Consider the following 26,465-nt stretch of genomic DNA (forward strand, 5'->3'; position numbering starts at 1 on the left):
ATACATTAAATGATATTTGCAAATGTGATGGCCAAATATTAAATGTCACTGCATCCAACATTACATTTACCATCAAAGAGAGCAGAAGACCACTACTATCTTTTCCCTACAAATGTTAATATTCCATAAACAGCTCTTAACTCTCTGACCCAAACATATTCAATTAAAACAACTAAGCTGTGCAAAGCTGCTGGAAAAGTTAGTGATTTATGTTATTTTACCAATTTAGGAAAAGTGAAATGAGCCTGTACCTGTTTTGTGGTACACGTGTATCAACTACTCAGTCAGAAAAAAAAAAAAAAAAAAAAAAAAATTTCACCCTGCTAAAAGCATAACTTCTGACTAGTCTCTCAGGTATGTTTAAACACAAAAGTTCAAGTGCAAAAGTAAATTAAAAAGGCATGTTACTGGTGATGACTATACTAATGTGTGAGCAGAAGAAGGTACCAACCTGTAAAAAGCTAAAATAGCAGGTGGGATAGACACGGTCTATTTTGCACAAAGCATATCCAGAACCTCTGAGATGGAACTGATCTTGTTCGGTCTCATAAAAGACAAACACGAAGTTATCAGCCATTCCTTCTTCAGGACAGCCTGGCTTTCTAGGGCAGACAAAAAGTTATCATATTGCTATGAACTTTCCTAGCCTACTTCGAGCTTTAGCCACAAAAGACATATTAAAAAAGTAGTGTCTATAGTAATAGATTTGTTTTCCTGCTCTTCATACATGGAAGGTTGTGAAAACTACCAATAGTTGCCGCTCTCCTCAAACATAACTGGCATAATTTAAGGGTGAATTATAAATAAACTAGATGGAGTTCAGTAACGTATTTCTTAAGAAAGGAACTATGGGTGTTTAGTCTAGTTAGTACTGTAGTAATTTACAACTTTCTGCTTTTATGTACCAAATGGCATTTCCGTCCTTAGATCCTAGTGCCAAAAAATCTACTATTTCATTCCAAACATTTAGTAGTATTACACCGACTACATATACAAAAATATATAGCTGCCAGCTTTGCAGGACAAATTCAAGTGACAAAATACTTGACATCCAACCTGTTCCCTGGAAGCAACTTACTCCGCAAGCAAAACAGCAAAAGCTTGTGCTATAAACAAGATATATCATTATCATTGGATTATAGATTATCCTGCTCGTAAAACTTAAAAAACAAATTTGGGTATCACAGCTGATTACAACTTCCATTGTTGCATGGCATAAAAATACAAAAATAATCAGCTTTTATAAAATTATGTATTATTTGCATCTCTTAGCTCCATTTATCTTACGCATGTAAATTCCTTATACAAAGCCTTTAAGTGGGGTGACAATTCATCTTTAAATTCAATTTGAGAAACACATTCAGAAACGAGAAAGCAACATTTATTTTCAGAGAAGTACAAGGAAAAGGTGATGCTGTAGCAATGTTATATTCGAACTTACTGCATCAGCTAACAATTTATCAGGGTGAAATTAATTTTTGAGTTACCAGAAATTACACAAGTATCATTTGTGTGTAAATCAGTTAAGGCTATTATCAATGTCTTGAGAGGAAGAGAGTTCAGTTTGTGGCCTTAACATATATCCAAATATGGTAAAAATCCCACAATATGGATTTTTTTATTTCCTAGGTTGATTTTTGACAAAAAGTAGCATTTAGTGAAATGTTTTAGTGCTTTGGTTCCTACTGATTGTAATGATGAAATCACAAACAAAAATATAAAGCTATTAAAATACAGAGCTGATTCCCCAGACATCTTACAGATGCTGCCAAATGAGGTACACCCTCTGTTAAGCATTAAGTTTATAATTAAGGGAGATGAAATCCTCCTGTGTCATATCATGGTGGTTAACACTGAAAGCGATAATCTTGAATGCATATCTTCCCAGAGAACCTTCCACATATCTATACACCTGAAGTATGCCTATGAGCATTTAATGGTATGATTTGCATTTTAAAAGTCCCTCGAACATGGAGTTCAATTTCTTGATGCTAAGAAGGGTCCTAATAGCACCTACTGGGTTCTTCCATCAGAGAAGGTGAACAGAAAGGAGAGAATCTGGTCACGACATACAAAGTCAGTAAACACCTATATAAAGACAGGAATTCCCACCAGGGAAAGATGATGGAGCCCTGGAAGGATGCCTGTAAGAATCATGTAGCTGTGCAGACAGTGCCATCATGAAACCCTGAGTTAGAAAATCTGAAAATGTCTGAAATATAGCTGTGTTCTCATTGCTGTAACTTGCTAAAGAAAAAAAACAAAATGAGAGAGAGCAATTAAGGCAATTCCTCCAAAAGTCTCTTGTATCTTCCATTTAAATTAACATGGCTCTAATTTGACATTTACTTTAATATGGCTGTGGGTATGGGGCTGGCTAATGAAGCCAAAGAATCTCCAGAATACTTGAAAGATACCTCAAGTATGAAAATATTTATATACAGTGTACATTCCCACGTTTTATTTTCATCCTGAAAGGAATGTGACCCACTTTACGAAAGAGAGCAACTCTAGGCTTGGCGGCCATTATCAGATCCGAAGGGAGACAGATCTTTTCCTGTACAATTTCACACAGATAAGATCCCATAAAGTTTCAAGCAGCACATGACTTTGCACAGCACTGAAGGATTCTGCAAAGGCCATTTTCTCTGAGATGGGTTTAAAGCAGAAGTGTTTTCTGAACAGTTATAACCATCTACTAGTATATCATTTGAATCTGCCCCCTTCCACCTGATATCGCCTTCCCTCCCTGTTAATTTCCATTTATGTTCCTTAATCAGACAAGTCCTCTTCAAGAGATTATAAAGTAATTTATATATTGGTTTCCCAGGAGAGAAGCAGCAAAAATTAACATGGCTATATTCCCTCCTAGGACATTTAGGTGCTTAAACTGGGAAAATAAGGTGAAGGGCTAAAAGTGAGGGAAAGCCTTAGCTGTTTATCACTAAGTTAGTCACCAACAGTCAGGTATGAGACCTCAGTTAGAGGAAGGCACAAAAAGACATCAGATAATCTGCCCCCACTCCTGCACTTCAGATAGTTTTCATTCTGCCTTTTAATGGAGAGAGACACCATCTATAATATGTAATAGCCCTCCCCAAACCATGTCTTTGTATATAGATGTAGCAACTCGTTTGAGCCATACTGTTCCAGAGGCAAGATGCATTTCACAATGCAAGCTGCTCCTCAGCACTGCTGCCTGAGCTGATGAATGGAAACATAAGTAAATGGTAGCACCAGAAACACATCTCCTTTGCACTAGCAAACAGACTGGAATGGATGTTGCAGGTGACATAAAATCACAGCAAAGTAATTTGAAGTTGGGAGGTATGGAATAGAAACACTTGCTAAGATTCCTCTCAAACCCCATTTTGTGCAAGTTTTTTTGCCATTCTTCTGTTTTGGTCTAATTCAGGCAGATTCAAATCCTGCAAGAAAAAAATCTTACAAGATTCCTCCAGTGTTCTTGCATACGTAACAGGTAGAGCCTGATGTCATGTTATTTTCAGAAGTTTGCCTCCTCAGGCACTTCTGTCATTAGTATCTCTAATACTTTCTTCTCTTAAGTTAGGAGACGCAGTGTAAGGCTCACTACATTTTTTACATTATTAGTAATCCAACTCTTTGCTTGATTTATTTTTTCCCATATAGCTTATAATAGTTATTACAATATTCCACCACTCCATCTTTTTCCAGGCGTCCTTATTGCTTAATGTAAAAAGTTGTTCTTTGTTAGTCTTACTATGCTTTTAAACTTATCTTTTTTATACACAGATTTTATAGCTTTCTCTCTCTTTTACCAGGTGTCTGTCTTATTTAATTCTCTGACCAAGCATCCTAATGATTTTGTAGAAGTGTCCTCTGCTTTTATCCAGTGTTGGCTCCAATTTTTTTTTTTTTTTTTACAGTCTATATTTTACTGGAAAAGCATTTGCTGAAGAGGTTAAAAATACAACTGATCTATTTCATGCATTCATCACTTCTTGAAATTTTGCCCCAACTTTTGATTCTGAACATACCCTAAATCACATTTTATGAGCAGGCAGCTCAGATCCATTTGGTGTAGGGTGATCTGCTTGCACACACAGGCCTGCTCTCACAAATATTTTTTAATTCTTTACAGTCAAGGCCTTTTATTGTTTACAAAAGTTAACCTTTACTTGGCCTGTAACGCAAAACAAGATCAGGGTTGCTTGTTTTTTGTTTGGTTTTTTTTTTTTTTTTAAGCCTGTTCCCACTACTGCAAGCACTTTCAAGCAAGCAAGCACAAGTTGTGTCTGAGAAGGAAACCACCTTGCACAACATAGTACCTCAAAAGTCCAGGCAATTAGCTACTTTTTTTTTTTTTTTACATTTTCTCAATCAATGTTTTTCTGTATCACTAATGCAAAAAAGTTAAAACAGCAACAGAAACACCATAACTTATCATGAACTGAAACTGCCTAGTAACCTTTTCTTCTGATATGGTTTGAGAAGCAAATGTCTATTCTGCTCTTGAATTCTGAAGTGAGTTAAATATTTAAGTACTGGTTCTAAAATGTTTTCAAAATATACAAATCAGACTAAATGCAATTGGAAAGCCTGTTGACAGTGTTCTACTAAACTTTTCCTAATTCAGCTCAAATATACAAATCTCAACATCAGCAGTTTATCCTCAAAAATTTATTGACGGAGATCTCTTGACTTTTGAGGTAACAGAAATGTCACAAGTCTGAAAAAAACCCCAACATCCTAGTGTTAGACCCATTAAAATGGAAAACTAGCATGAGCATCAGCAGTTTAACGCCTAAGCTCTTACTGTTTTCTCTTCCCACCCCAAAAACCTACAAATTAAATCCCGCTCCTGAAGTCACATCCGCTACTGTCTATAAAATTTACTGCTACTAAACAGTAAAGTTGTATGAGCAACTGCAGAAAAATTATGACCAAAAGTAATGAATTAAGGTTGGGGTTTTTTTCACATCTATAGAATTAATTACATTTTCAGTACCTTGCATGACATTCTAGTACTCCATGTGAGACATCAGAAGCAGGACAGTTTATCAAGTCAGTTACATGGCAGATGATGTTAACCCTACTGGCTTATACAAAAATGCCTGCTGCATGCTTAAAGCAAAATGCTTTGCAAAATATAAGTTACAGAGTAATTGAATTCTTTACCCTACAATATCACACCCATGCAGTCGGTGTTTCTTTTAAAAGCATTAAGAGTAGCTATGGCATTCTTAAACACGGCTGAAGTTATGACATTGAAGAAACACACTGTATTTAAAAGCACTTTACAGAACAAAGACATTAGATTTTACTGGATTTCCCTAACATATATACCATAAAGGTATAAAATCCTGTTTTAAAACATTCACATAACCCAAGAACTTGAAGTTTAACCAGATTGTGTATATTTTCCTCAACTTTCATAGACTACTTTCTTTTAAGCCATTCCCAAAATGAAGCTCAGCAAGCCCTGAACTGTTTGTTGAAGCAGATTGGTGTTTCTCTTAAGACCATTAAAAGAGTAAAATAAATTAAAAAATCTCCTGTTAAAGATCTGAAAAACCATTATACACCACTGAATTGCTCACAAGACAGATTAAAACCAACTCAAGCTCTGCTACACAGGACGGCTAAACTCAGGATATTTTATGTTCTTATCCTTTTTAATGTTGCTTTTTAAAGAAAGAGTAACAGCATTAAGTGTGGAATGTTAAGTGTTTATGCGGTAGTCTTCCTTAAATGGGGGACATATCTTCAGTTGCCACAAAGTGGTACTTAACACGCTGCTGTTTTCTTAAGTAGAAGGAAAAACCAACAACCAAGTTGTGTATTTTTTTTTTTCTTTAAGTGACTGAGCGATGCTGAACTTAGTTCACAGCATGCTAATTAATCACTCCAGAAACACCACACTGAGTCAACATGTGCCTACCTCCAAAAATGAGATTTCCATCACCGCATTTGGAAGACTCAAGTCTTTGTTCACAAACACTTGCACTACCTAAAGCAGATGTTCCCAAACTGTGCTATGCAAGACACTTCAGAGTTATTTTATGTGTGTGGTAGGCATTAGGAGTCACCGCTCCTGAGCTGGGGGGCGGGAAAAAAAAAGAAGAGGAAAAGAAAGAGAAGAAAAAAAAAAAGTCAGAAACTGTTACAACCACTATGCAATAAAAGTTCATTCCCTTAAAGCCTACAAGCATGTGTGTGCTTCTTGCTCAGAATACCCCCATCAGGCTCCCAGACTGCAAAAATGTAAAACGGAGACAGAACAAGATTTATATGGGAGTTGAAAGGCAAGCAGCCATTTTTGAGAGCAAGAAGTAGGCAGAAGGTTACAGGACCATGAAGTGTCGGATCAGCAACAAACTGTTATGCCTTTGTCCGAGAGGGTCAATGGTATCTATATGCTGTCTGGGAATTCCTGAGCTTCTAATACATCAGTGGTAGTTCTCCTCAACTTAAAGTAGAGCCTGGAGTTGAGGAAAAAAAAAACCCTGAAGAATGACTGTACATGGCATAGCTATGACGCAGCAGACTAGCAATTAGAGTGCAGCATTTTTATGGCTAGCCAGTTGTACTTATTCACCTGACGCCAGAATTTTAGTTCAGGATTATTTTTTTTTTTAAACACACATAGGGAATGTAACTTTACTTTTGCTTTTATCATTTACTTTAAAACAGAAGAGTAAATCTCAGGAAACATGCAGTTGTTCAAATTTTTCAACTCTCACTTGGGCTTTGAAGCTTAACAACCACATACCAAACCGTATACTGCTTGTGGTTTCAAGACTTAAAGGCAATGAACTCTTGTTCCATAACTATCACAGAGACGACAGTCACCTGCTGAATCACCAAAACCATATCCTGGCACAGCCGCATTTCCTCTGAAGTATTTCCCATTCAATTGCTTGTCTGGGTACATCTTCCTTGCTTCTACAGAAAAAAGTCAGCGAGAGGTGCATGCTTGTAAATTGTAACTTACCATCAGACCTATTAATATGATACTGCTTTAGCCGCAAAAAGGGGAGAAAAAAAGCTTGCTAAATTTTTTTGAGGTAAGGGATGAAAAGTCAAAAAAGAAAGTGAAGTGATTTACTTCCTTGTGGAATGAGATCTATGGGAATTTGAACCTAGATGCACGGAGGTACCTACCAATCGTATTTTTGCTTTTTTGAACCTTTGCTTCCTAAACCAGAGTTTTCTTTTCCTATAACTTGATTTTTCCATGCGTTAGAACAACACAGAACGTTTACATGCATACAGCTAACCAGACATTACCTATTCCTTAAAAATCATCAATATATTGTTATGCTTTTGATTTGTAGAAGAGACAGGTTAATACCAAGTAGAAGATGACAGTTAATACCATAGATCTTTTTTTAATTAAATCACTAATTCTGAAACAAACGGTTAAACCCTTCGCTAAAAAAAAAAAAAAAATTGAAATTATTGAAATAACTGTTCTCTCAGTTTTATACATCAATAGTCATTTTTTATTATAAAGCCTAGGAATCTAAAGTGATTTTTAAATTCCTTTTACAGTTCACAGTTATTTTCTTACCTATCAGTTTGAGTGAGGAACTCATCTCACTCAAACTTGGACCTGGTACTCAATGATTAACTCAAATCCATTTTGGTGGTTGTTTTTTTTTTCCCTACTGAAACAATGCCTTAACTTTGGCTTCACCCAACTGATGGCTCAACAGCAACTTCATAGAATTTTGGGGAATTTCTCTATGATTTTAACTGAAAAAAAGAAACAGTCAATTACATTCCATGTATGAAACAGGACAGTTTAATTATTCTACTAGTAAAGTGCGATGTTGAGTTTTGTCACTATTACATTAAAAAGTTATGGAGGTGGGTTTGGAAGGTTTCTTTACAAGACCACTCAAGTCCAACCCTTGGCATATAAGGGTATTAATAAATAAGCACTTTCTAACAGAAATATCTCTATTTAAATTGATGAAAAAACCCATACATTCCACCAAAAGAGATGAAGTTGTCTTTTTTATGCCAGCTCAAGACTCTTCAGCAGTTTAACAGAAGTCTTTCTGCAATGACTGAAGCATGGCAAGGGAGTCAAGTGGGCTTTTGGAGGGTTGCTTCCTTTCCAGCCCAAGACTGTCTTTTCTCTACTTGGGAGATGGGACTTATTCCCAGCTTATTTCACTGTCAAGGCCCATGGACATGAATGTCCTCAGTCTGAAAGGCAAGTCTGTCCCTTGCAAAAACCTCTAGTCATCCCCTGCACTTCACACGTTGCCACTGAGGTCACCACAGTCAGACCTCAATTGTACTACACAGAGGGGAAAGAGGAATGGATCAGTTGGGACGGAACTGGAGAGGTTCTCCGAAGAGACCCTAACTCACCAGCTTGGTGATATGAAAACAATGAGAGTCAACACTGAAGACCTTGTTAAAGTCAAATGAAACAATATCCACTGCTCTCCCATTGTCCACAAAACCAGGCATCCTTCATAGAAGACAGTCAGGTTTGTCAGGCATGATTTGCCCATAGTCTACAGATTAATAAGACTACTATTCTCACAGGGTAAAAGCTGAGAAAGAATTTCTTCACTTAACTAAGGCAATAGCCATTTCAGAGTAGTACATCCATGTCACAAGAACACTGAGGGATTCAGGGTAGCTGAAGCTCCTTCCTAACACTGAAGGTAGATAATTGCAAGCATTCCAGCAGAGGGCCCGCAGACAGCTAATACAGCTTGAGACAAGCAGAGGAAGGGGGGACACTTCAGAAATACACAGGCTGATACATTCCTAAAAAACTCTTACAGCCACAGGGCTCAAACCCTTCCCGCAAGAGAGCATAAGCCTTGTGTCCTACCTTCAAATGCTGATGGGGTGCCTGAAGAGGGGCAACTTTTTTTCCTTCCACATCACTATGTAACTCATTAGAATTTATGCCACCTGACTAACATACTGACCAGGAATTCTTATTTGCATTGCTATCCTTCTGAAGTATCAGCTACAAAACACAAAATTACATGTATTAGGCTCCAACTGTCTACAAAGTTTCCCATTAAATAGGTCAAGAAACTGTATTAACAAAAGCATTCAGTATCAGTGTACTGTATAACACCAGATGCATTTCAACATCCTTTAGTGTGATCAAATCAACAGCCTGGTGTCTGGTAAGAGACTACATATAGCATCATACAGAGCATGATGGTATCAAAGCAAAATTAAGAGCAGTTTTGAGGACGAGAAGGAAAGACTGGGATTGTTTGTTCTAGGCATGTCTCTTACCATTGTCTGATAAAAGCACGCCAAACAACAAATGGTATAAGCAAGGTGGAGACTGGGGGCTACCCTTATCTTTTCCTCCAAACATGCAAAATATTTAAGTGGCACAGTGGAGAAAAAAAAAGAAGAAAAAAATCAATAAAGGAAAGATATCACCCTTCAGTTTGTAACTCTGATGTAGACACCAAGAGGCAAAAATTAATTCACTGAAACTGAATACTTCAATACCAAAAGCTAGTGTCTCGTGCTGGCCCACAGGAATTATACCTCTGAAGATGTGACAATGGAGTCTGATGGGGGAGTCAGAATATTTGACCAGCCAGGCCATGGACTTGCTCCAGCAAATTCCTCCTTTATGCAATCAGTTAGAATTTGTCTTGAGGGGCCAAGTATGTATGTCTTTCAGCTTATTAGATGTTACATGATGCCACGCATAAAGTGTGCAGTACTCAGCAATTCAAAAGGCACATGGGTTGAATTTCAAGAGGCAATTATTCAGTGGAAAAAAACGAGCATCTCTTTGTTCAATTAAAAACAGAGTTTAGCATGCATCACTGAGGGCAACTAATTCCTATTTGTACGTCCCCTTTAATGTTCACAGCTGGCAAACAGCAAACCTACATTTTCTTAAGGCTGTTTCAGATAAACTGTAAGAACTAGAATAGAGTTATTTCATTTAAGTTTCTAGAATAACTATGGTAAGTATTATCATTAACATAACACCTTGTTAAAACATACAGCTTGGATAGTCCATCACTGCACTGAAGCGCAGGAACTCCCAGGAGGCTTTTCCCAGGAAACATTTATCAATAAATCATCTGAAACTCTGAAGAGCACTTTTGAAATTGGTTATTTCTTTTACCTTTTCCAGATTCTCTTAAAAAGAAATAATAAATTAATCCATTACAAGAACCAAGCTCTGGTAACTAGAATTAGCTTCTAGTTATCTAGCTAGATTTCGAAAATGATTCACAAAGCAATCATTCTTTAACTACTTAGTGCCCTATCAAAGCATGGATGGAGCAGGAACTCTTTTAACAGAGCTAAAGTTTTTGTTTACTCAGGAAAAATAAACAGTGTTATAACTGGCTAGAACTGTAAACATCTACAGAGATCAATCATACAAGCAAGTCTTATTTCCTTATCAGAATACAGATAAAGTCGAACAGGAAAAGCTAGGGCATTTCTCCTATCAACAAGCATACACAGGAGGAAAACTGATGAGTCATAAAGGCACACACAGCATTAAAAGCTATTCCAGTATTAACAGATTATTTGTACACATTTTTAAAGTGTATTCATACTGAAGTCTGAAATTACCAGGACATATTTTTAAGGTCATAGTCAAGCAAACTATACTTGTACAAATTCAAATGGATGAATCACGAAGCCCATGGAAGACAGATTTTGAGAGCCTGGTGCTACCTCTAATTACACTTCTCCACTCAAACTGTCTTTGGAGGAAGGATCAACAGTTACTGCGGTTTATACAACAAAAACACAAAGCTCCAAATCTCATTATCTTTAGGTGCTACAGATAGCAATAAACACATTAACAAAGATTACAAGATTTGGAATACACAGTGTCACAGAAACAGCAGTACTTCCTGAGGCCAGCCTTTTCATCTTGCTACCAATTCTGGGTTTGAATGTCATACTAACCCTAACAATGTCAATCTCCAGAACACTTACATGATTAGCATAAGATAAATTATATTCTAGGCTGTGATCTTGCAAACAAAAGAACATTCACTGCGACAGGTATCCAGAGCAAAACCCAGAACACTATGCTTAAAACTTATCTCCTTATTAACAAGGGCTATAGAGAAAAGACAAATGCTCTGCATAGCAGGACAGGGTTTCCAAGAAATTTTACAACAGCTTTGTGGAATATAAGAGGCTCCTACACTGACTTTCCATGTGCCTTTGATTAAATAATACATATAGTGCAGAGAAGAAGAGATCACCTTTTCTTTCTCTTCCTTGCAAACGGAGTTCTAACAATGACTAACATTAATCACTGAAATACTACAGGAAAAGAAAATCTGAAGAACACATAACTATCAGTATTTGTACCCTGCTTCTCCTCTTTATCCTAGAAATATATTGACATATTAAGTTCTTACTTTGTGATATAAACAGAATTTTCAATTTTAGATGTTTGGTTTGGAGTATATTAAATGTCAATTATATCAATCCATAGGGGTATAGGGCTGCCTAGCTGCATGACATGCCTAGTGACACAGCACTCCTAAAAATAAAATGTTTCTGAGCAAGCTAAGAATGAGCATGTAACAGTGAAAACATACACATTTTGAGATTTAAGGTGATGTCACGGCTACATGGCTCTAATCATCATTTTTGAGGATCAGAATTTAGGACTTCAAAGCCTAAATCCCTACTTATGTTCTGTTACGTAAAATACAGGCTAAAATAGCCTGCAGCAGACAGCCAAAAATGCTCAGTACGAATCTCGGGGGATTGAGGGCGGGGGGTGGGGGGGAATATTTAGGGGAAAAAAAAAAAAAAAAAAAGAAGAAAAAAGACAAGTACAGCAGTGTGGAAGAATAAGCCTGGATTAGGAAATAACCTGAATGGTACGATAGTCTGATACTGAAATAACCATACAATTCCAAGGTTCTTACATTATTATTACATTTTGTAATAATTTTAGATTAGGGCTGGGGGAAGACAGTACAAAAGGAAACATAGTTGGTTTGTTTGGGGTTTTTTTTCAATTTCTTTTTTTCCTCCAACTCTCAGATAAGATTCAAAGCAGCTCTTTCAAAAATGTGAAAATGAATTCATATGCGTGGTAGAAATACTGAATACAGAAAAGAAAATTAGACAAAGAACGATATAACTTCAAAGGCTGGAAACCAAGCAAATTTAAATCTGAGTAATATTTTAACAGGATGATATATCTGTTAGAAGAATCACCAAGAGATGTGGTGGATTCTCCATTTAACTTCTTCACATCAAAATCGGATGGTGTTCCACAAAACCCACAAACATTCTCTCTCAAACTATGGACTGTTTTCTACCTTGGGAGCACAAAAATGGCTCAAGACTGAGTCACGAATCGAATAACACTAGTCAAGCGCACCAGAAGCTGCTGGCAACAGTAAATTCCTATATGGCATCAAGACAAACACTTGAAAGCAGCAAGTGCAGCCTGACTCCACCACTCTACCCGTTAGCTTTTCCTGATGTGGGAGTCAGGTGTGTCTATGTATGCAGCAGGAGGAGCAGGGAAAGAGGGTAACATGAAAAGGAAGTCACACTTTCAAAAAATATGAGGAAAGCTGCATTAGACAAACAAGGCAGCTAAATATAGTAACACTCTGAAATAAAAGCATGTCAGGCCAGATCTGCTGTATTATCCTGGCCTTAACAGGTTGAGTTTTAATCAGTTGTTTTGTACTTTAAGGTTTCTGTTCCAGACCACCACCTAACACCTGGCAGAAAGACTATCTGTATCTGCTAGAATGCAGATATGTTACAGCCTTTCTCAATGTGACAGAATAAGTACATTGTCTCCCACTTTGCCTGTCTTTCCCATCTGTACATCTTATCTTCAGCTATACTCTCCAGAGCAGGAACCACATGCAGTCTGTTCTCTCCAATACACAGTATGATAGAGTAGCCGGCATCACAGGAAAAATACTTTATATCAAAGAAAATATTTTATGTGGTGACAATGAGTGCGTTGAAAATTTAAGCAATGTTATGCCAAGGAATGTGTGTTAATTATATTACAAAGTAAAATTAGGCAATGCAAACTTACTGGAAAAAATTTTTAATTATTTTGTTATTGCTGTGCTTGCCAGAATCACTTGCATACAACATAAGAAACCAATTCTAAACTAATTTTGAGCAGAAACTTTCTTCTGTAATTGCAGAACACTGTCCAATAAGCAAGAGGGAAAAACACCCACATACTTTAAACCACAGGAATTCTTACTGAAATGGATGAAACGATAATTAATAAGCAACATGCTAATTTTTGTTTCTAATGTACCGATACACACACATAGCACAGCTACTTCATTTTAGATCCTGAAAGCCTCTCCTTAATTCTCAGTATACCCTTAAAAAGAAAAATCATGCCCCTAACATTAAAAATAGCAATCAACCATACAAACTCTACTTTTATCCCTTTAATCTAACCGCTTCACCAAAACTCCAAGAAGACTCATTATAAATGTTCTTCCTTACTGCAGTAAAGTACTCAAATGATTATCAATTCATCATATAAGGACCAAAGCTAGAGGCAAAAGGGCTTTTTCCTTTAGTGTGCATGGGGAACACAGGCTATGCCTAAATGATGATCCAGTTGTGCTCCAGATACTGAACTCACACTAACCTGCACCCACACAAAGAACTGTTGTCCCGTATTCCACTTTATATTTTTCACCGCTGAATGCACACACGCATGGGCACTTAACATCAAAATGGAGTGAAATAATACCAGGACATCATATAAAGTCCTTCTTTAGTGACTGTCAGCAGACACCTGCCTGATTTATCTTGGTCTCTTAAAAATAAAAAGCTTGCCTTAAGCCACTTTCAGAAAGTATCTTACACGCACAAAATAAATACTCCAGCGGTGATTTACGTTAACCTGCTTGACTTTGAGGACTGCTAATCCACTTCAGTACAGACAGGTAGCACCACACAGCTGAGAAGCAACACCACCTTAAATCACTTCTTAGCTTTGACTCACCACGCAAGAACTTTGACTTTGTAAAGAAACAGACTTGACACACATTATTTTAAGCCACTACTGAAATTTCCTTCTTGACTACAAGGTCAAATTTGTACATATAAGAGTATGCCAGAGTGCTTCACATAGGGATACAGAAAGCCTTCTGACACTATTGTGGTCTTGAGACTAACCTGACCACACAGAACTAGTGTATCTGAAGTGCAGTGATACAGAATGATCACTTAGCAGCACAATAACTTCACTAGCAAACTACAACAATCAAACACAACTGCTTAACAGAATAAAATCACCAGCAGAAGAAAGAGGTTTTGAGGTTGTAGAAGAGGGAAAATTAAAAAAAAAAACAAAATACATCTATTTCCTACAACCTGAAATATGGTTAGCACGCACAAGTCTACCATGTTTCAGTCGACACTATGGAAAAACTCATCTGCCTTTAGCTCTGGAGACAATTCTGTACCATCTTAATGACTGGAGGCAGGGGAAGATGCTTTTTGGTTTGTTATTTTTTGTTTGTTTGTTTTTTAATATATACACTTAGCTTTTAACATAAGAACAAAAAAACCTTGTCAACATCTAACTGAGGTACATTTATTCAAATTGATGTAACTTCTTGAGATGTCTTTCACAAAACAGTTCTTCCCCCCCCCCGACTTCCACCTTCAGAAAACAGACATTCACTCTGGATTATTTAAACTTGGAAAAATGCAAGTGTTTTCTTTGAAAAAATATCTATTGTTACAGCAAAAACTTGGGTTTCCTTTCAAGCAAGATCATATGATTACGCGTTTATATTTTACTTTCCGCAGGAATTTACACACCCCCCATTTGCATCCTGTTATTCATTTAGCGTTTCCCTTTACTTCAGCATGCTGCGTTAATAAAGTCGACCTGTTGGCTCAGTCCAGGCACTCAAGGTGACAATCAGTACTCACTCTTGCCTTTGTCAGATTTTTTCTATAGGGTTTTCCATGTATATTTAACTGCACAAAACATTCCTTCAAAAAAGCAGTTCTGTGAGAAGCAGTGCATAGGCAGATCATGAAACTCTAACCTAGGGGTTTTCAGGGTATTTTTGTTAATTCTGTACTTCAAAGCACTAATTTCTCTTTTGGAGGCTAAGTTTCAACTGAAATAGATACCATGTTATTTAAGTGCATTAAAATAGTATAGATCTTATTTTCAATACTGGATCTGTCATAGTCATAGATTGGTTACTCTTATCTTCACTTTAGTCATTGATGTTAGCCTTTAAACACCTTCAGATACATACTGATTACTAACATGATTTGTAGTCCTACAGTTCAAAGACGTGAAAAGAAGTAGCAAAAGGCCTTTTTCTGCTAAAAAAGGTTGACAGCTTCTACTGAAGCTATTCTACCTGAAGGTATTACTTAAAATTGTTTCATCTTGCACTGTTCAAAATGCCTTGCACAAGATAAGCAACATCAAATTATTTATCTTTTACCAGGCATTTTTATTTTATGGACACTATAGTAAAAATATTCTGCTGTAATGCACCTACTAGGTGCTTGAAAAGTCCTTTCCTACGAGGCAAATCAAAATTTTGCTACTTAATTCATTATAACAAAATAAATAGCCTATATTCTACAGCTGTGGCCCACTATGGTAACATTAGCTGCCTATGTTTGTCTGATGTGGATACCATCCTAATGCTATGCTGTTGAGTTGAAAACACAGGTTAAGTTTGCTTCAGTTCTGGATCCACAGTAGTTAAATTGCAACCTGAAATGCAAATATAACTTCTCTGCCACTAACGCACATCTAATTTATCACAAACAGGTGAAAGCTACCTTCATGTTCAAATTAGAAACAAGCAACTGATGTAAATTTTGGTGTGAAGTGATTCTGGCTGTCTTTACAGCTAAAGCCATGAATTTTTTTCCTGTACAGAAATCATAGCCTTAAACACCTTTATTCCAGGACCTTCAAGTGCAAATTGTCAGGGGGTGAAGAAACAAAAATCAAGCACTTCCTTTGCATGAGAAATAGAAATTTACTATTATCACTCCATCCCAAGTAAGGCAAAAAAACTTGCAATCTTGTATTTGTTTCAGAATATATATATATAATTAAAAAAAAAAAGTTTCATTGAGACTAGAATATCCTCTTCCATTCACCAAGAGAGCACAGACAGCCAAATCATTTGTTTTATGGCAGTCAACCTGAGATAATGTCTCACAAAGACTTTGATGAAACTTATGTGCCAAGAGAACTCTTCCATTTCATGGGAGCAAATATTTTCATTTGAAAAAACACTGCTAGAAATATTTGACCAACTCTAGCCTTGAGTAGATTCCATGTCCTGAACAAGTACAGAAAACAAGACACTTGCATATATTCGTCAAGCAATAAAACACAGGATATAAATTTATGAGCATTACTAAACTGAAGCCACTAGACATAATAAATGAAAATAAATACACTATTCCTGCAGGAAAAAGTGGAACTATCTTAGGCAGTTAGGTTCCTTCACTCCTTTCATCCATGGTATGGAGTCACTATCAAGAGGCTGAAACACTAAATCTTAAACTGATGAGGACAGAGGTTATTTTAATGTCTAAAAAAGTAAAAAAAAAAAAAAAATTTCAATTTAATATCAACTCCATTGCAAGCAAGATTCCTTAGCTACAGCTGATCAATATAATTCCATCTTCAGCATAATATTGTAAAACTTCACTGACTCATAAAAAAAAAGGACAATTATTTAAATACAAGCTCCCTGCTTTATTTCAGCAATGAAATGGCCCAGGTTATTTCTGCCTTTGAAGAAACTGGCATGAAGCCAGCCATCGCACCTCACCCTACACAACAGCTCAGGTAGTAAAGGAAAAGGGTAAGACTCCTTGGCCAGCTCTGAGATGGTGTAAGAGAACGTGTACTTCTGGCCCGATTACTACTCCAAGCACTGCTGTATTAGCCTCGCCAGGGCTGGGGTCAGTGACAACCTGACCACACAACTGGAGAACCTTAGCTGTTGCCTTAATGCCTCATGCCCTGCATTAATCAGGGCTTGAACACAGGAAAGACTTTGCCTCTATTTCTTTACAAGTCACCTTTCCAATAAACTATAGGAAGAGGCACTAACAATTACTTTATATCAAAACGAAGTCATTTCTGATGCATCATTAAGCAAAACATACAACTGATGGGAACTCATATGACATGTTTTCAACAGCGACAGTTTTATGAAGGCAATTTTCAGAGAGGAAAAAAAGAAATCTCTTAAGTATCTTTGAAAGTCTAACGAAAAGGACTGGAAGACTCATTAAGGGCAATATTACTTCCAAATGCAAAGCTTTGAAAGACTGGTGATTTAAGTGAAATGTAAGTAGTTACATTTGGTTTTCAGGAAACTGGAAAGCTTACTTTATAGAGTTACATTGTATATACCCACGCAACTGGATGTTCCATTAAAATACAGCTAAATTTAACAGTTTTAAGTACTTAAACAGTTGAAATCAACATACAGTATGAACAGAATTTTAGCAGCAGTCCAAAACCAAATAAATTCCCAACCCTTACCATCAAAAAAACTTTTGGCTCTCAGGTAACTGACGCTAAGCCTAAGCACAGACAGCTTATCCAATTTGGCGATAACATCTTGAGGGAAAGGCAGAAGGCTAGCCAAGCGGTCCAACTCCGCATTCAGGCGGTCCCTGTGTCTCTTGGATGGATTGGACTTGACTCCTTCAGCTGGGGATGGCTTTACTCTGTGGCAAAAAACCAAACACAATATAAATGTAAGCTCCTTCCCAAAATGAAGGTAAATATTTGCCAGACAATGTTACAAATTGTCTTTTAAACTTTAACAAGCAAAATGTTTTTCACAAGTGACTTCTGTTTCCCACTGGAAAAAGAAATAATTAATCAAAGATGGTTTAACCCCCCACACCCAACATACACACTGTTAAATGAAGTAGTTAGAGCTACAATAGCTATTTGAACACATAACAAACATTTGAAACCTTTGAGATTCAGCGTTTTTATAAAAAGCTTCCTACACTTTCATTCAATTGTCACTTGGCTTCTTCCAAATATTTGTATTACAAATAATTCAACAACTTTCAGTAATGTTTGTGTACAAATACATTTGACAGTACACTTTTTCACTTCAATCACAATTTTTCACAGGTGTCCTTAATTTTTGTCAATGGTTGGAACAGGCTATTGTCAACTGAATACAACAGAAGTTTTAGTAATTCCTAGACAACAAGGCATCCAAAACCGCACAAGAAAACAAGAGATACAGCTCAGTCAGCAGGTAAAAATCTGTGGTGAACACTACTGAGCTCATCCTTTAAAGTCACCTCTCAGCTGAAGGCATTTCTTTTGAGTACAGCATGACGAAGGCATGCCTTTGTACCTTACAAACTACAATTTAAAAAGCTTTCTGTTATGAACTACATAATGAAGTTTTCGTAAACTTGCTATTTTCCGTTCATATGCACCCTGAGTTCCAATTCCAGATACTTGGATACTCACACCTTCCCACATATGCAGAAGCCTAGGAACAGGTTTAAACCCCTACACATTTGAATTATAATTAGTCATTACAAGCCAATACTGAAACCAAAAAATTTATCTGCACAAGCCATAGTAGATTTTATGATATTTATTAAACAGTTTTCTAATTGAAGAGTGATTCATTCTCACTTTTCCAGTATTGCAGTTCTACTTGAGATCTGCAGCAGTTATCAATTTGTGCTGCTCTTATAGGAACGTTGGTTCTGCAAGAACTATCACTTGCGAAAATACTAAGCGTAAAGACTTTCAGCAGTTAATTTCTTCAGTATTTCATTTAGTCTGCTTCCAAGTTCATCCTTATGTCAATTTTACAATGAGAAACTGCAAAAGCTCCAATAGTTATTCTTGCCACTGCTCAAAGTAAACCACACTGAAAAATTATTTCATCTTGCATTTCCAGTCAAATAAGTAGTGATCAAGTGGACATTCCTATTTTTAGCTTGTTTTAACTTTATGTTTCAATTATACTTCTTGTTAGTTTAAATCCAAGCCCTTCTTTTTACAGGCATTGTTTATTCAAGCATCACTTGTCAAAAACTTGCACTTAAGTCTGGCTGCCTGTTCCCTAGCACTACAGCTGCCCTTTTGCACACTAAAGGAGGCATGCTCCTTATGTGGAACCTGAAGATGCCATAATAGAAAATGTTGTTAACACACAGAAATATAATATATCAGCAGCAACTCCCCAGATGGATAAAGTTAAGCTTGCTGCAGGATAAAGATTGTCTAGGACACAGTTCTAGTAGACCTTTACCCTAAAAACACTGGAACAGTGGAGAAAACAGATGAATCAAGAAATATGAAAATTCTCTCTCTTGGAAAAAATCATAGGTTCATCATCAACTGCAAGGAATGACAAACTAAATATTTGGTTAGATGTGTGCTTTGGTCACAAGTCTTGACTTTGAGACCTGCAGCTCACCACATCCTCAAGTGAATATTGAACTTAAAATAATTTAGTAAATCTTTCATCACATTCTCTTATTCTGGCAGACTATTCACATGTACAAGCCATATGATTAACACAACTTAAATATAACCCTAACAAAATAAAGTTCAAAATCACCAAAATTACCAGTAACATTAAAAGTTACTTAATAAATATTTTTTATATATTAAACTGCCATAAATATAGAGACAGAATAATAAATTCTAAACTTCAGGCAGATAACAGCTATGTAACAATCAGTGAACAGCTCACTACTATCAAACCAAACAGGTCTGCTTCTGAAAAGTGGAGGTCCCAATGGAAACCGTTCAAAATATGCAATCTTTTCCAAATAAATCAGCACTAAATACCAGACTTTTCTATTTTCACAACTGTCCTCAGCTTTGCTTAAAACTTCTGTAAGTAATTTGACAAGTTAGTTGAAACTATAGGCAACTGTGCAGTTATCTCATCAAGTTGTTAGTTAGATCTAATTGTTTTTGCTTTGCTTTCTAAGGATCTCTTTCTTTCTTCTAACTAGTTCAAAGCATAAGGATTTTCTAAGTGTAGTATATGACATTTCTGAATATTAAGTTACCAGTATTTGCAGCATAAATCTTACCATGTTCTCTCCCTCTGAATCAAACATTGATTTTCCCTAATTGTCCCCTTCATCACCCAACTAAAATCCATTATATAAAAATGGATCCTTCAGTGACGAAGGGAATAAGGGTAGAAATGCCAGGGGCATAAGTAGCAAGCTAAACCATTTTCCATCCACTTATGTAAACCCTTGATGCTAAAGACAGCCCCAGCTGCATTGCAGAAAATTATCTTCAAGGAAAATTACTTGCTATGTCAAGATTAAATCCACGTATGTGTTTTATTTAAAAGAAAAAAAAAAAAAAAGAACTAAAGGAGGGAATGGATTTTAAGCTGATCTTTCAGTTCTTGATCTTTTACCTTTCACAGGAAATTTGAATTCCCTAATCAAAGGCCAGAGGTCTCTGTATGCTCAGTGCCTCCGAACTGAGCTAAAATCCTTATCCAATAGCTGCAAGACAAGCAAGCACTCTTAATTCTTGTTTTAACAATTCTAAAGGATTTTCCATCATAACATTAGCTGACTACTATTTTCACAGGTCTGCTACAGGCTATTTAATCAGAAGTTTTCATTACACATGCTTACCATGTGCGCATTCACAGACATTATCAACACAAAATTATTAAAAAGAAAGTGCACAAGTACCTGAGTCTTAATTATTATCAAAAGGCCAAAATAAGTTTCAATATTTACATGCTAATTTGTATTTTTTAAAGAGAAATGAAAGCAGCTCTTTAAGAAAATTAAAAGAAAGCACAAATTTATTTTGTTCAAAATATGACAACAAAAACTTTGAAAAAAAGGAAAAAACCCAACAACCAAGCACTGAAAAGCATGATACCTTATTAGCAAGACTGAAGTGTGAAATAAAGTCAGGAGATAAAAGAATGTGCAAGAAGAGCATTAAAGATACAGCAACATGCTAAAAAAACTAATTCTGTTAAAAAAACCTAATGAGAAGTTCATCAGAACTCTTTTATTGCTTAGAAAAAAAGGACATGAAGAAGAGCATACATTTCACCTAGCTAATGGATTTAATCTTTCCAACTACATATATTTTTCACCTCATATTTAACAGTACATGCAATAACATGTTATTCTTATGAATATTATTTAATTCAATGTAGGTCAGATATATGAAATGCAAAAATTACCACTAAGCAAGTATTACAATAGGTGACATGCTCCAAAATTCTCTATTTACTTTAGCAACTGGAAAATACTTCTAAGCATTTACTCTTATTTCCCACTCCAAATTTACAGTTACTGAAAATTCAGCTGACAATTCCTTTGGAAGCAACAGATATGACACAGACTATTGACCTCTTTGGTCAAAAGTTGTTGTCAACCTATCTTGAAAGGGCAAGAGACCCTTTCCAGTGGCTCCTTTAGCAGGCAGTGAAATCAGCAAAGATTTAGGCCACTAAAGGGATAAAGTTGTTTTTACTAAAAAAAACTCAATCAGCAGCATGGTACTCATCTGATGCTGGGCAACTGTTTGTCCTCCAGTAGTAAGCAGAGTTTTAGTTTGCTCAGGTTGTTTTGGTGTATGAAGGACTCCATCAGAGCGATAGAGACAGCCAGAATACCAACCAAGAATGAAAGTTCCACACTCAGTTTTAACATATTTCATAACTGTTTAGAGATGACAAACCAAGGTTATTTGGAAAGAGAAAAAAAAAAAAAAAAGTATGTTCCTATCCACCAACCATGTTACCGACATTTGTCTATCACCATTTGCTGCAGATTCTCTAAAAAGTATACTTCTGCAAGAAGCATTGACCAAAACCCAACCAACCCCAAAACATACAGGTATCCCAAGACTGGCAAAGTTATCATTTATGTATAAGAAGTTTATTCTACGTATGATAACAGCTTTATTGCCTCCATTTCAAATAAGGGGTGCAAACTGCTGTTTGTAGCAGACACTGCTTTACACAAAGGAATCTTCTAATGATTATTTTTCTTTTCTGATGAACTTTCATTTTGAAAGCTTGTTCTGGCACTTCTTGTTTGCCTTGAAAGAACACATAAGTAGTTTCCTTTTTTAAATTAAAATATCTTTGCACTGCTTTCTGAAATTACTATGCCTACTCATAATTAAGGATCAACCAGTCAAACATTTTTCTCTGGAGCACTTAATATCATAAATACATTTAAGCTAACACAGAACAAGACCATATCATAACTTCTTATTTAGTCTGCTAAAGAAAGATGCCATTATGTTTTTTGCGCCTGCATAGTATGAAACATTTAGACCTCCTCACCCTGTTCCTTGTCTATTACATTTATCCAGTTATATAAAACAATTCCTATTGAAACACTGAAAAAAAGAAAAACAAGGCAAATCAGAGCTCATAGGCAGAAAAATATAAAAACTACAGGGTGGAACTACATTTATATAATATCGTTCACCTAATGTTAGAATCTATCTACAGTAAACCCCACTTCCATAAAATTTGCATTTTATCCTTCCTACTACAATACTAGTATATTAATTCAGCAGTTCAGTTGATAATCACTAGAGAAAAGGAATTCAAGACTTAGAAAAACAAAAAGCAGAAGCCACCCATTGCTCCCCAAGCTTCAGTGGGGAGTAAAACACCCCACAGACCTGCTGCCACCAGGGGGACCCGCAGTGTACAAACATTAAATGGGGAGGAAATTTAAAGACTCCAAGGTTTTAAGAAAGTGATTTCTGGAGCATATTACATCCAATTGGAGTACACATGGTTTAGCGGGCTTTTTTTTTTTTTTTTTTTTTTTTTCCCCTCCAGATGACAAGATAACAAGATGAACTGCAGGAACAGTTGCCTATTAAGTTCCCCCATGATTGCTTTTCTTTTTCAGCTGTGATACTGTAATTCCCTACTGAATCAAAAAAGCACGTTTCAACACTCGGCACTGTCAGACAATAGCCCGAGATTCCCTCTCAAGTTCAGTTCTTTACATGGCACATAATAAAAACGGGGAGTTGCAGGGAGAAAGTTTCATAAACTGGTTTTGAGTTACCACCATGGCTTTATGAGTTATTTGCACCTGAAGCAAGAAGTATTTCTTCTACTTAATTTTTTTCAATGGCAACTATGGCATTATATAAATAGCTTCTTCCATTTCTATAAATTAGCTGCCTATTGCCACAGGTTACCAATTATCATGCTCCATTCAGAGTTACATATATGGCAAATAAAATACTAGAAGAACTATCTACAGAAACAATCTCTTCTATAAAAGATACTAGTCCCAACAATGTATCACCTTTTTTTTTTTTTTAAAAAGAGCTGTGAATTCTACTGGAGGGAGGAAATACAACTTCAAACAGATTAAAATCACAGTAGTGTCGAACCATTATTAACCAGCAGCAAGTACATCTTCAATCCTTCCCCCAATCAGTTACAAAAGCTTATTGCCTCTCTCACTTTTTTTGGCCTAAAGGTATGGTCTGTAATTAGTTATGTGAGAAATCGGAGCCCTCTGACCCACTAGCAGTGTTCTGTAAGGTTGGTCTAACAGAAGAAGCAACCAAAGATCTTAGCCATTTTGAGGAGAAAAGAAATACATAAGCACTACATGCAATATAAATTTGTCTTGCATAAAAATAATTTCTAGTAACCCAAGCAGGGTGGGTTTATAATCAGCCTCCACTGCAATTTATGGTTAAGCAAGCTATTTTAATATGAATACTTTTATTTTAAGAAGAAACACTTACTCTCCCTTTGGTCCTAAAGGGCAAAGTCTCTCAATAGGTAAATGGTTCCCATTAGTAATAAAAAAAAGGCTTCAAGTTCAACTAATCAGAGAAGCTCAGCCAACTTACGTAGAGGAGATAGATGGAAAAGGATTCCTTGCATAGATACTACAGTCATGTAAAAATGACGGTTTCAAATCCTCTAACCAAGGCTAACCAGAATTTAATAGTAAGCCAGACATTAAGCAATCTTACCAGCAAGGCTGAACACCTCGGCCTTTCACAGAACTTAAGAATTATTTGCCTTTAGCTACTAATAGTCTACAAATACCGCCAATACATTTTTATTTCTTCAGGAAAAAACACACATTTAATTCTTAAAATCCAGATCTACAGCGTGAATTTAATTAGGTACCTCTACATTTTTATTTGGAAATGAATGGTAAAAAAAGCAAATACTGCTATCTTCATAATGAATGCATCTTCTAGCAAGGGAATTTTTAATTAAAAAAAAAATAGCATTTTTAGACTTTAAATTGTAGGGTGAAAACCCAGCTATGTACATGCATTCATTCTAACAACTCCAACCATAAAGAAGCAAGCACTTAAGCTAATTCCCCTCCCCCCAAGACAGTTGTCTGCTATAAATCTAAAAACATATAATTCACAATAGAATTTCATTAAATATTTGTCATTCTCTCTTTCAATGCTTTTGTAGTCTTGGCAGTTATTTTATATCTACAGAAGTACCTCGCAGAAATATATGGGGATTTTTTGAGCTTTGCTTATTTTTCTTGCAACTCGGCAGTTTAGCTTTGCTACTTTTTATGACCTATAGATTCTTGACTTTCAGTTGAAACTGCAAGTTAAACATCTCCTCCAGCCTGAAAAATCACTCTCATGAGACCAGCCTTTTAGTGGAGCATGCAAAGCCTAGGACTCAAACCTACAGCAGGTGCATAATATGAATTTGCTCAGGTACTAAGCTGTTCCCAGAGTTTTAAGAAGATAAATTAATAAACAAAAAGCCACTATACGGCCAGGCTTTTTTTTTGTTTTTTCTTTCTTTCTTTTTGCCTCTTTCGACCTGTCTGCAGCACTTGGGTTTGTTTGGAGCTGAACAAATAAAAACATCTAATGTAATACCGGAGGGTTAAAGCTGGTTCAGCCCTCCCAGATAGACTAAAAATAGCCCTAAACGGCGGGAATCGGCCGAGCCTTTCCCGGCTCTGACCCCGCGCTCCCCCCAGAGACACCTGAGCGCGCCGGCAGCCGCGCAGCGGTGCGGTGCGGCGCGGTGCGGTCCGGGCGCGGCGGGAGCGCGGCAGCCATGGCGCGGGGGCTCGCCCGGGACGGCGAGGCACCCACCCGCGGGACCCGCTCCGGTGGGGCGAGCACAGCCTCCACTCGGGAGCCGCCAGTCACCTCAGATACCTCCCAATCTAGGTCAGCTGGCTGCGCCGCGCTGCGCTTCTACCGCCTCGATCCTCCGCGGCCTGACACGCTTTTTTTTTTTTTTAAGCTAAAACCAATAAAAATCCTGCCGGCACCCCTAGGCACCCCGTCTCCCGGGCGCCCCTGCACCACACCGCGCCACCGGCCGCCCCCGCCGGGCCCCCACGGCGCGGTGCGCGGCAGGACGGCGAGCCGCCGGGAAGCCGGTCTCTCCCTCCCTGCCTCTCTCCCCTCCCGCCCCGCGGGGCCGCTTACATTTTCTGCACAGGTTTCCGCCGCTTCCGACTGGCGTAGGTGACATTGGGGTTCATCCTGCCGCGGGTCCAGCGCCCCGCGCCGCAGGATCCACCGGCCGGGGGCCGCCGCCCTCCTGCCCGCCTCGCCCCGGCTGTCGGGAGGGGGCGAGCCCCACCGGCGCCGCAACCCTCGCCTCGCTTCGCCCGCGGGCCCCGGCCCTGCTGCCCGCGGCCGACCCGGAGCGCGCTCCGTCGCTCGCAGCGGCGGTGGCGCCTTCCCCGGCCGGGTGAGGACGGGAGGCGGAGGCGCTACGGGGCGGGGATCCCAGGTGATCGGCGGCGGCTACACCCACTCGCCGCCCCCGGAGGGCACAGGTGTGGGGGCGGCCGGGGCTTTCCAGCGCCGCTCACCCCGCGTCTCCCCGCCGAGGCGACGCCGTCTCCCGGCCGGCTCCCTCTGCGGTGGCGGGAGGGTGCGCGGCGGCCTCTGCACCCCGGCGCGGCCGCCGTCTGCTGGCCGAGCGCCTGTCAGTGTGCGCGGCGCCGGGCCCCGCCGCCCCGCCCCGCCGCCCGCTCCTCCCGCCGCCGCCGCCGCCGCGCTCCCCCGGCCGGGTCCCGCCCCGCCCGGCTGACAGCCGCCGCCACCGCCCCCTCGCCGAGGAGGCCCCTCGCGGCGGCGGGGCGGAGGGAAGAGGGGGGCAGCCGTGCCGCCATGTTGGGAAGGTCAGGCGAGGAGAGGAGAGGGAGGACCGGCGCGGCGGCGGAGGGGGCGCCCGCCCGGGGGGGACTGCGACGGAAGGGCGCGGGGACGGGGTCGGAGAGGGAGAACCCCCAAGCCTGTGGCGGCCGGGGAGGGGTGCGCGGGGTGCCTCCGCGGCAAGTGAGAAGGGAGGTCAGCTCCAAGCGCCCGTGTAGCCCCAATAACGAAAAATAACCGGGGCGGGGGGGGAAATGGCAGCGTTCACTTTCGAAGGACAAACGACACTACCTCAGTGGCACGGTGAGGCCTGTGTCTG

At 38.5% G+C, this 26,465-nt stretch overlaps 1 protein-coding gene across 1 annotated transcript in view; it reads right to left on the minus strand.

Annotated features, from left to right (window-relative positions):
- AHR (aryl hydrocarbon receptor) overlaps positions 1 to 26,008 on the minus strand; it is a 65,462-nt gene extending 39,454 nt beyond the window's left edge. The window contains exons 1-2 of the mRNA XM_052800776.1: positions 25,469 to 26,008; positions 17,537 to 17,724 (exon numbers count right to left, since the gene is read on the minus strand). Of these exons, the coding sequence (XP_052656736.1) occupies positions 17,537 to 17,724; positions 25,469 to 25,524 (244 nt within the window). The 5' untranslated portion in view covers positions 25,525 to 26,008. The remainder of the gene's footprint in view (positions 1 to 17,536; positions 17,725 to 25,468) is intronic.
- Positions 26,009 to 26,465: the final 457 nt, after the last annotated feature.

The sequence above is a fragment of the Harpia harpyja genome, chromosome 1 (genome assembly GCF_026419915.1).
Source record: "Harpia harpyja isolate bHarHar1 chromosome 1, bHarHar1 primary haplotype, whole genome shotgun sequence".
Classification (NCBI taxonomy): domain Eukaryota; kingdom Metazoa; phylum Chordata; class Aves; order Accipitriformes; family Accipitridae; genus Harpia; species Harpia harpyja.